This window comes from Channa argus, chromosome 5 (genome assembly GCF_033026475.1).
Source record: "Channa argus isolate prfri chromosome 5, Channa argus male v1.0, whole genome shotgun sequence".
NCBI classification, from domain to species: domain Eukaryota; kingdom Metazoa; phylum Chordata; class Actinopteri; order Anabantiformes; family Channidae; genus Channa; species Channa argus.
In genome coordinates this window covers 16055344-16067495 of record NC_090201.1, presented here as the reverse complement: position 1 = coordinate 16067495, position 12152 = coordinate 16055344, and the positions used below count along the sequence as shown (strand labels likewise).

At 38.1% G+C, this 12152-nt stretch overlaps 1 protein-coding gene across 3 annotated transcripts in view; it reads left to right on the top strand.

The window, feature by feature from the left end:
* The window catches only part of LOC137128108 (receptor-type tyrosine-protein phosphatase gamma-like), a 100889-nt gene that overhangs the window by 54875 nt on the left and 33862 nt on the right, over positions 1 to 12152 (top strand). For 2 of the 3 annotated variants that reach the window (XM_067505820.1, XM_067505819.1), the window contains exons 4-7: positions 1740 to 1888; positions 7115 to 7210; positions 9100 to 9166; positions 11180 to 11337. In XM_067505820.1, the coding sequence (XP_067361921.1) occupies positions 1740 to 1888; positions 7115 to 7210; positions 9100 to 9166; positions 11180 to 11337 (470 nt within the window). The remainder of the gene's footprint in view (positions 1 to 1739; positions 1889 to 7114; positions 7211 to 9099; positions 9167 to 11179; positions 11338 to 12152) is intronic. The other variant, XM_067505821.1, reaches the window with a different exon arrangement.

Genomic DNA, 12152 nt, shown 5'->3' with positions numbered 1-12152 from the left:
TGAGATGTTCAAGTGTTGATTTACAGGACGAGAGTCTTGCAAACTTCCTGCATTCGAGACCTATTCCTTCACACTGTGGGCCATCAGTTTAAGCAACACTGGCTTGTTAAAACTGCTGGTAGATTCATTTTTGCCTCATATCAGCGGTTCAGCTCTTCCCTGAACATCGTACAAGGTTCTCTTTTCAGATATTCTTTGCTCTTCCTTCTATTTTCTCCAGAACTCACAGTTTATTTTCTTCACTTCTTCCTGCTGTTCATTAAATTGAGATTTGTGTGTGTTGCCTTGATTTCATCCATTCTTTTAGAACAGCTTGTTCATCATGTCATCTGTGTTTTCTGACAGTTGGTGTTTGCTTCTACATGCTCATCCTCTTGGTTTGCTTTGTGATATTATTAAAACTAGGCTGTCCTTCTCCAGAAAGGCTGACCTAATCCCTTTGGAATAGAGTAATATCAACTGGCAGAGCACCGGGTGTAATCTGGCTAATGAAGTCCAATGTAGACATAGTAAAGGGTTAGAGATTACATTAAGATGTAACCTCAGCCCTGAATACCAGAAGGATCATAATTTGCCTTGTTGTTATGGTGTTTCACAAGGCATGAAGACATATTGCAGCTTAAACTCACCCTTACATGACACGGTTGATGAAAGTTTCATTACAGCAGAAATGTCTGTTTTGACTTGAGGAGAAGGATTAACGTGGTCTGCTTTGAATTTTATGAGGTGTGTGTGCATTTTAAAAATGCCTGCTATTCTTTAGACAGAAGCAGTGGCGTTACAGCTTTGCAAAAGGTAACAAAAGTGATCACAAAGGAGGTGAATGCCATTGCATCTTCATATTAAACCACGCAACAAGTTAAAGTGAGGGTAACTTTACTGTTCATGGCTACTACCCAAAATCAGTAGATAGGAAGAGCTGGTGTATGCTCTTTCTAAAGGTCACCTTAGTGACATCATTGGGAGTGTCCCCCACGTGTATCTGTATGAGCCATGAAACCTACCCCGAAGTACATGGGTCAGACTGTGGGTTGCTGGGCAGCAAAATTTGCTCCTGAGCTCTCACAAGTCGTGATTATTTCAAATAGTACAGGTTCTTGGCTTTTTAAATACATGAAAGGATAAAAGTGCATTGGTCAGTTGTTAATAAAAACATATTTTTGCATATCAGGAAAAAACTGCTGTGTATTCATGGCAAATTAATTAACATAGATTTTCATCAAAAACAGGTGACGTTGAAGAGAAAACATCAACTTTGCAGAGTTTGCATTAAAAATAAAATATCGGAACTACTCTGTCAGTATATTATCTACAATCTTGACCATGTTTGATTGCTTTATTAATGTTCCGTAAGACTGGCAAATATCACAAAGAGAAACATCTAAAAAGGTTAATCAGTGTCTGATGCAAGTAGTAATTGAATTGTCATTCAGTTATAGACAACAATAAGATTATAGTCAATAGCTTGATAACAGGATGCATCAACGCAGCATCAGAAGCTTACTGAATAAATGTCAGAATTAGAATGTGGTTTTTTTAGGAGATAATCTATAGTAAAAAATAGATAATGAGTATTAAGTTGTGATCTTGAGATATGATAGGTATGAAAAAAAGATGAGCTCTGAGCTCCTGTATAATCAACTCTTTGACACCTAATCTCCATTTTTGCAGCATTTGCATAAGTGTACTTAATTTTCATTCCTTGTTTGATCGCATGTTTTTTACCTCTCTGTCTCCAGTTGCTGTTTTCCTGAAAAATGACTATTTTGTAAGAGGTGCGGGATTGCCAGGCCGTTTTAAGGCAGAGAAGATGGAGTTTCACTGGGGCCAAAGTAATGGATCAGCAGGCTCAGAACACAGCATAAATGGCAGGAGGTTTCCTGTAGAGGTAAAATGTCTTGTCTTTACAATACACTTTCACAAATGTGCAGTATGGGGCTTCACTCCTGGAGAGTCTAGTGGGTTTAGGGCTGACAATTGTTCGGATGATTGGAAGTACAAACAAACTTACTGTATTTATTCTTAAACCAGAATGGCTAATTGTCAGAATATTTTTAGCAAAATTGAGATACTAAAATGGATAGACTAAAAAGATTAACTACAAGTTCTGATTATATTACCATTACTGTACATTACTAGATAGCGAAATAAAGGTGTGGGGAATAAATAAAATAAAGTTTATAGTTTTTTATTTTTTACCAATTGCTGAAAAGCAAAGACAATACAGCAATACATTGAGGAAAAGATGAAACGTATATTAATATAATATTTTTCAACAAACATCACCAAGTTTAGCAGCACAGGTAGGAAGGGTATTAAGTCTGAGAACTTTTGGTATTATTTATTCTGGCTCCTGTATTAAAGAATAAACCCCTGTCTTTTAATGTGGTGCTGAGAATGACTTATTAGTGCCTTTTAAATACTGCACGCTTTACACTGTCATTCTTATCTATTATCTAAAATAATTGTGCAAACATGTCACACTTTTCAAATTTTGGGGGGTAATGACAAATATTTATTCCTTTCTATTGTCCAATAATTGGTGTCAATATAAGTGTGTATGAAAACTAGAAATGGCTGTTAGTGTGTGCCTCTGTCCTTTCTGCAAACATGCAGCCTAAGTTGTCTTGTTTGTTTCTTGACCCTGTTCTTTGGAGCCCTCTCTGCAGGGACGTCTTTTGATGCTGAATGTCTGAGTAATTAGATTTATTTTTCCCACATCCTTTTGTGTTCAGTGTAGTGTTAAAGGGCACCAGATTATATACAGTCATTATAAAGCTGTTTGATGGTATGCTTCTAAATAAGACGATGGAATTTACTTTAATGACCAATTTGTTCAGCTGTAAGCTGTATGCCCTTAAGACACACAATTTATAGATATAAGATTCAGATTTGTAACTTAGCCTGTCTTTGTGTATAGACCAGGTATTCTGGACTGACTTCACGGTCAAATAATGTTTTCCAAACCTAATGGGCTTGAAATTTGAAAGGGTGATTCTTTGATATAAATGGGGACATCGTGATACATAGATACCTGCCAGGACCTACATGGAAAGACTGAAGTAGCTCAGCTAATTAAAAGACAAAAACAATAATATAGCAGAAATATACAATATATCCACACATCTGTGTATAAAAAATTAAATTTTTAGCAGACAAGTACAAATGTTAAGGGGTGAAATATAATTCTAAAATGATGACTGGGAATTTTGATTAAACCTGCTATAATTCCAGCTTAACTCTGCCCTGTACAGTATCGAATAAATATTTAAGGTTTTGTAATTTAGTAACACTCAATTTAAAGAACAGAGGAAACCTGATTGGTGGTGTCAGTGAAAGGATACATCTGGCAAAAATGGTTATTAGAGTGTTAATTATGCTTAGTAATTATACATTTGTGACTGTATTGACACTTTAAACTGAGTGCTATTGAAATTGCAAGAGCACATATGGATTGAAAAGATGCTTGGTACACTCTTGGTACACTGTTCCTAATAGACAGATAACACCCTTCTCATACTGTTTACGTTGTTAATGTGGTCTAAGCAAAGAACATAAAGCCTAGATAGGGTTGACTTGCAACAATGTGATGGGAACTGAAGTTTTCTAAGTGACACTGTGGAGGAATGTTCAAAGAAATTACCATTAGGAAAAGAATAATGGCAACAGAAAATAGCCAATTGTAGTACTCGGGTCAACTTCTCCTGGGAAATTTGCAGTTGTTATCCTTCCTACAGGAAACACAGCAAGGAATATTCCATCCACATTCCAGCAAAGATATTTCCCATGAACTGCACATGCATATTGTACATACAGAAAAAAAGAGGTTTGCTTTTTTAACCTAATTCTTTTTAAAACAATCAATAAATCAGCCTGAATGTATCCAACAAAATGGATTATTTCACTGTCAACCAGAAGGTAAAAGAGTGAAATGAAATGACAAATGGTTGAAGTGGTGTGTGGTTATGTAGAATCTAGCCTTTGGCCTATTAAGTCTTCCATTCTATGAGATGTGTTTTTTAATTTTTCAGAGTAGGCCTTGCCAGATTTTGATGCATTTGCGATTATATTATTTGTGGCACTATGTGTGCAGCACATCCTACATGTTTCTGAATGTTTGTATTTGATGTACCCAGTGATCTTTTATAGCAGGGTTTGACTTTTGTTTCTTTGTGTTTATTTTTTGTTGTTTTAAAATTGAACAGCATGACCTTGGAGGTTAAGCTTGAGGGCTTATTTGAATCTTTTAAACAGAGACAGTTTTCCAGACTGTTGTCTAATTATCTCTCCACTTTCAATGTGTCACAGTCAGCCCTGAGTCACATGTAAGACACTGTGTGAAGCGTTTACTCATGTGGTGGGAAAAGATAAACCTCCAAATTGTTTACACCACCTGCCCATAAGGTTGGAAATGCACACAAATAATAAAGTAGTTTACAGACATGTACGCGGGGTAGGATTCAGTGAGCTATGTTATGGAGCTGCTTTGCCTTTATAACGTGGTCATGTGAAAAAAATTATATAATAAAACAGGCCGCTCGGCCTGTGGCTCCTGAGCTTGACATTAATCTAACCACGGCCCTTTTTTGTGGGAGTGAAGTGGGGAAATCGATAGATGGACCACCTGTTTGCTCAAATGGCACAATGAAAAATGAAATACTTTTTCTGCCTCAGGCTACCTTAGGGAGATCTCTTCTAATAATATATTAGGGTGTCACCAAGGGTAGATAAATTATACATGGATTACTAATCACACCTTGGAAGGGTACACGTTTGCACACTGTACTGCAGATGTATGTAGTGTCAAGGTGGTTGTACAGTACAGTGCATTTCAGAAAAGGTCCAGTAGCACTAAAAGCATATCTGCAACCAAACAATGACACTAAGAATCAAGACTAATGGGGGTGATGGATTGTAGAGCTCAACATACTACATCTCTGTGTAGCTTGAGGGGGAAACGAAAACAAACATACATTTGCAAACACAATCAGTTTTCCAACCCATATAAAGCATTTAGAAATGTCCTGCAAATATTTTAGAAAACTACGATGTATATTGTGTATGTGTGTGTGTGTGTGTGTAACATAAATTGGGCTGTGTTGCTGTCATGTAAAGTGATCATGGGAATTAAAAGCATTATGGTTACTGAAACAGCATCCACTGTTCATCCACTCTGTACATTTTTTTTTTGCCCACAAAGAATGTCAGTGTTTCAAGTTATAGACTGACTACATTTTATGTTTTTTCAGCATTATAAACTGTACAACTTTTTTGGCACTTGATTGTTCCTGGAAATAAGTGATCTAGCACATATTCTAGTACATGTTTGAGAGAGAATATCTTGGATGGTTGTGTGATTGGAGTGATGAGATCTTGCAGCATTAAACACATGCATTTACCTGTAACAGCAAAACTGTGATAGCACAGGTGTTGTAAAACATAGAGAAAGAAAAGAATAAGGCAGTGCTGCTGTGATGAATCTTTCTTTTATTTCTTGCAGTTCTCTTGTGTTGCTACAATCTCTCACTGTCTTGGGAAATCATGCTTAACATGACTTCTTAAATAGAACTTGGGAATTCTTTGCAGTGGAAAAACAAGAAGAAACATTGAGGGCTATAAAATGAATGTGGACTATCTTCTCTAAAGAGAAAACTGCTAGTAAATTATAAAATTCAAATGTTTGTCTTTTCTTTTACTTTACACCTGTTATGTCTGGTCTCTTTCAAGCTAACATAGGGTATTGTTCAACATATTCTGTTTTGTCTACATATTACATATACTACATGCATATAACATTATTCTTATTTTTTAACTGAGAAACACAAGACTTTTAATGTATGACTGAGTCTAGATGTTTTAGGCAGCTTAAAAATTATACATGATTCCACTGTCCTGCTTAAAATCAGGAGCTTCTATTGATATCTGTGATGTTTACTCAACAAGGGGTTTGTGTCACATCTCAAATGCATGCAGTGAAATGAAGGGGGCAATCAAGCTATTCAAATCGCTTTTGGCAACATTTATTTTTATTGGATACTATGAAAGTGTTTGATAATTGAATATCACATTTTCCAAAGTGTACTGTTAACAAGAGCGGGTCATATGAGCCAATCTCGGTGAGTAAATGAAGCCTAAGGGGGCCAGCTTAATTGGGTAATGTAGTTAATAACATCTGAAGGGTGATGAATGGCCAATGCTCTTTCTTGCTGAGTTCTCAGACAACAAATTAGTTCCATTAAAGGCTGCAGTTAAAGGAAGTCTGAAGGAAACTGATTAACTTAAATGATCTGGATTGAGTCATTTTGTACCTGGTTTAGGCCTGCGGTGTACATTAATAAATTTATTCCTATTTAAACAATTATTTACTTTTTGTATTTTTTGTCAGTGAAGCCAATTGTGGCTGGGGGTTTCTCGTAATTTTTCTTTTGGGAAAAAAAAAGGAGAGCATATCCTTTAATTAAACCAACATCTAGGACCTTTTTCTTATTGCCAATTAACTTGGTTCAGTGACATAAAAGGATTTTTCAATTTAAAGAGTCTTGAGCCAGGGAGATGATAGACAGGTCCCATTGCTACTTTTGGAATCATTTTCTGATTTAGATCAGCACCACCATAATGTCTGCTTTGAAATGAAAGGAATGAAAATCTTTTTATGCAAAACCAGAGCCATGACAGGTATGTGATGTATTCTGTGTATGATGGTTTGTGGATTATACCCACACATTCTACACTTTGTTGTGAAATCATAAGCAATGTTATGAGTGATTCAAGGTAATTGAGAGCACTGATTAGAAGCACACCATTCTGTTAGATCTCACCACAGAATAAGAGCACATTCCTCCAAGTCTTCCTCTCTGCTCTTAACTGACTCTGTGGACAGTTGCCCTGAGGAGTGGGATGCTGTATTTCTGTGGCATCCTCCAGGAGTGGCAGCACACAAAAAAGAATGACACAAATTATAGGAGATTTATGGGAGTGATAAATACACCCTCTTTTATGCCCCCAAAACAGCTTTTCATCAGCTCCTTAGCAGTGTGTCCAAGTGATTGATGACTGGACTGTTGGTTCTCCTTGTCCACTCCTCAAGCTGTTTGTGCTCTGTTTTCCATTGCAGATGCAGATCTACCTTTACAATTCAGATGACTTTGACAGCCTCAGCACTGCCATCAAGGACAGACGCATCATTGCTGCCATGGTCATCTTCTTTCAGGTAAAGTATTGCCAGGAATGAAGGACAAAACAAATATAATCTGAAGAAAAAGGAACAGTACATGAATACACTTATGTAACACAGACATTTTTATCTTTGCTGGCGACATTGCTCGAGTGCTGGCAAGGTATGTCTGTTGGCCACGCTACCGTTTTTGTCCAGACTGAATACATCAGCAACTATCAGATGGATTGCCTTGAAGTTTTGTACATGCATTTGTCCACCCCAGGTTAAGTTGTAATCACTTTGATAACCCTTTGACTTTTCATTTTCATTGAATGAAGCTCTACTTTCTGTTGGTATTATAACAGGATGGAAAATATAAAACCAGGAGGATAAAACGGTATAATGAGTGGTTATAATGCACTTATAGGAAAATAATTGTAAAAATGTGCAGTACTAACAAAATATCAGTATGAATGGGACGGGAAAGAATGAGAAAAAGATTCCCATAAAGAACAGTGAGGCAATTATAACTTGAGGGGGACAGCTGGAATAGAATAGGTCCAGTTATGAAAAAGATAAAGAAAATTGTTTTAGATTAGTAAATGATAAACATTTATTAGGACTGATCTTTGGCAGTTTTGTTGTGATGGGTTATTTTCTCTTAACCCGGTTGCTGCATTATTTTTCTTGTCCTGTGGCACACTGCAGATTCCCTACTAAGATACAACAAATTTGTCCCCTGAAGGTCTGTGCACATAAGCTCTTAATGGACAAGAACGGGCCTAATTTCTGTTAACTGTTAAAACACCCCAGAGATTTATGGAGCATGAAACAGCACACACCAGTGCCAATGACAACTCTACATGTGACACCCTTAATTTCCTTTACCAGTATCTTTGCAATTCATGGCAGGTGATCAATGTGCACTAACATTCGGCTTAATAGTATATAGGCAGGGGTCATCTCAGGGAGAAGAAGGCTGGAATGGGGACACAGGTGTTTGTAATGTAGGTCTACTTCGAGACATTGATGAACCATGTGTACGAGGACCTAAATGCCTCCGCTGGTTCCTGACAGCCCTATTGCTTACTGCAATTAGCACCACCATACACAATCCGCTGAATAGCAGTTTACAGTGTGAGGGTTTTTAAGTGGGCACACACACACATTGGCTCAGATTTACTATTTCTAATCAATGATGAGAGTTCTTCCTGTGCTCCCCAAAGGCCTATTAATGGCCTCCAAGGTGTGCCTATTATCCACATTCAGCACTCACTGCCACACAATTACTCTCCTCTGACTGACCTGAATTAATGTTGGGCAGAGGAAGATTGGTCCCCACGTTTCAAAAGTGTTTTGTCCAGTCTTGTCTCTTAAGTAGGTCATTTAGGATATTATAAAGTGTGTGGCTGAAACATATTTACTAGTGCATGGTCATTACAATGAATTAAGAGTAGTCCAAAAGCATTAATGTGGGTGCTACTACCCTGCCAGTGGCGTTAGTAACAGCCAAACAGCAGCGCAAAGTTATGGTGATGTAACTGGAAAGCAATAGAAAGTCATGATTTCCTCAATGTCACACAAACAAATCAAATTGTGTACTGTATATTGTGGACTTTTTTCAGTTTAATGGAACTGCGTTTGTTGGACAAAAGGGTTCTCATTTTTTATTTTTTTTTGGTTTTGTTTTGTCCTTTTGGCTTATCCTGTGATTTCAGGGTCGCCACAACGGATCATTTTGTCCAAAATGCACTTATATACACAATATAAAATGGCCCATGGGTTGACTTCAATAGCTTACCAAAAATGGATCTTAGCAAACTTCACAGCAGCATTAGATGCTGCAGGATGTTGTCTATGCCCTTTGTTTTGTTCATGGTGATCTTTACTCATTGTGCTCGTGACTTGTAATTCATTTTGTAATCCATTGACTTTTCCTGCAGCTGGGGCAAAAAGACAATCCAGCTGTGGACCCCATCATCCAGGGACTTAAAGGAGTAGTTCATCATGGTAAGTGATGGGAAACCAAGTCCCTTTCAAAGTCTACATCATAGACAACAATCTTACAATATTACACCCAATATGTCCATTGTTCATTTTTTTTTGTCCTGCGGTTTGTGTTTTTGTGTTTTCCGCAGTATTTTATAATCTGGGATACCAAAAGCTCTTCCACACGAAACATTTCTGTTGGAATTAAGATAATATGAGTTATTGAAAAAAACAATAATCCCATACAAAATCACTGACTCTGTTTCGGTTGATCCTTGCTGTAAATTCCCCATGGTAGAGCAGACATGATTTTCCTCCCTACCTCCATAGAATAGATATTTGATGTGCTTAGATTTAATGAAAACATTGGGCTTCTTTTTTAATCCTAAATTAAGATAAACACAAGATATGAACAGAGTTTAACATCAAAAAGAGGCAAAATATGAAAGATACCGCCTCTCTATGCCTAGTGTAGCTCTGCATTGGGAGACCTCCAAGGAGCTTCACTCTTTGAGACAGAGCTATTAATTACATCTGAGCCTCAATTAGACAACATTTTTTTTGGACTCTGACTCAGATGTACATGTACACACTTTCACAGACTGATGCTACTGCAAAGACTCATACTGTATTATTGCTTAAACTATTAACAACATTCTTGTGCTGTATGCTATGGCACCATTCCATATGGCATCTCATCATAAATCACTGCTGCTGTGCTGGCTTCACTGCCTGCTTAACTTATGCAGACCATAAGCAGATGTTTTAGCATGACCGTGTAATCCTTTACCTCAGCTGGGGACACAGCTGCTCTGCTTTCATGGACATATATGACTTGTTTTACAACCTGCAACTGACAGGCTTTATGTGAGCATAATCCTCCACTGACAAGGACATGTAAATAGATTTTAATATATAGAAACCCGGAGCAGTTGCTCTGCACTCATGCAGAATGGGTCAATTTTGATCAGTGAACTTTCTAGACCATTTTAGTTTAAGCAGTAGCGAATAAAATATTTCCTATTTTTTGCTATACTTGCCTTATAATAACTTCATAAAGGCATGTTGCCAGATGCAGCTTTGACTATTTTACTAGATAATTTTATAATTGCACACATCTCCAAAAGTCTCTGAACTCTGTTCTATGACGTTAAACAGATGTTCATGCTAACACCACAGTCATCTCCCAGCTAAAGAGAGCTTGGTGTGGGTGTGGTGGTTTTTGGACTGTCTTCCTGCTGGCTGGTAAATGCTCCTCTTCTCCTCCCACATTTGGGTGGTTGGTTTTCCACTAGCTCGTTATCCCACAGTCATCCATCCATCAGCATTTCAGCGGCACATGAGCGATAGGGCACGTACACTGTCTGAAGTCGGGGAGAAGAAAGGCTGTGAATACTGAATCTGAGGTGGGCGAGGTTTCCAGTGCCTCGGTCCTATCAAAATGTAAACCACACCCCTTTTTGTTTCTTTTTAGATAAGGTCATGAGATTGGAAATGACACAAAATCAGCTTTACTGATTTACTGTCATAATCCAAGGAAAACATGCCCACTTGCATTTCACAAATTCACAAAATCTGATTCCCGTGTATTTTTTCTACATGGCCTTGCCTGGTCCTGATCAGAGAATAGAACAGATTTGGCAATCATTTGGGTCTGTCTTAATCCCTGTGGCCCATGCCACAGTTGTTACACTAAGCAGAGCATGCTACACTACCACCCAGCCACAGATCAGCTGTCAGAGCTGGCAGTTTTATCAGACTCCTCTCCCTTTGCTCCTCTCTCAGCCTATGTGACTACAGAGATCTGGCCAAAGTGATAACAAGTGGTGAGGCTTTTAACCACTGCCACCATCATTCCACTAGTGGAGGTTTCAGGATAGCCAGTAAAAATCCCACAGGGAGAGTGAAATAAAATTATCTTGTAAAAAACTTAGATTGTGCAGGTTTTTAGTAAAACACGTGTGCACGGTATGGTGTTTTTGTAACTTTTTCATTTATGTGTACTGACCAGTTCTGATTGCATGCTTTACCTAGAAAAGGAGACCAACCTCAGATCATTCATCCTGAGGGATCTGCTGCCATCATCAGTGGACAGTTATTATCGATACACTGGCTCTTTGACCACACCACCCTGCAGCAAGGTAGTGGAGTGGATCATCTTCTCCAGGCCTGTGTATCTGTCCCACTCACAGGTGTGAACACACACACACACACACACACACACACACACACACACACACACACACACACACACACACACACACACAAAGACAGCTATATTCTTCACACACAGTCAGATCCCATTTGCACATAGTCATTGGATCACTTGTCGTGTCGGTGCACAAGCAATTTTTCCCCTCATCTAACTCTCCTTTTTCTTGCCTTTACATTCGTTCCTCCTCAACTCCTCTGCATATGAAACCATAACTGGCTATATAGAGGGTGAATAAGCAGAGTGGGGGCAATTACTGGCATTCGAATGGTAGTGTGAGATACTGTATCACTTACACATATATCATGCTGTTGCTTTGAGACACAGATTATAGGCTCTTAAACAGAATACTGCTGTGCATGGAAGCTGGTTATACTGTTAAAGTTGTTCAGGTTCATTGATTTAAATTATTGCAGTAACAGTTTAACATATGTTTAATAGAAATGTAGAATTTTACAACTCTCACCTATGCATTTTAGATATGCTTACCCCCAACTTGGCCATTGTGATTCTGAGAGATAATGTATGCCAAATCATGCCCCGCATTTTTTGCTGATCCCATACACAATCCTGCGCTGCATCTTTTATACTTAAAATTCTTGGATTACCCAGCTGCATTCTGTACTGTAGAAATTTGCAGGGCTCAGTGGAATTTCTATCAACTTGCAGGAGGACAAATCTTTTGTTCAGAAATGACTTCAGCTGCAAGAATATTGACCACTGCTACAATGTTTGTGACGCTCACAGATAGCCTTTTATGAACCTGTAATTCATTTCTCCAAGCATGCATTGATT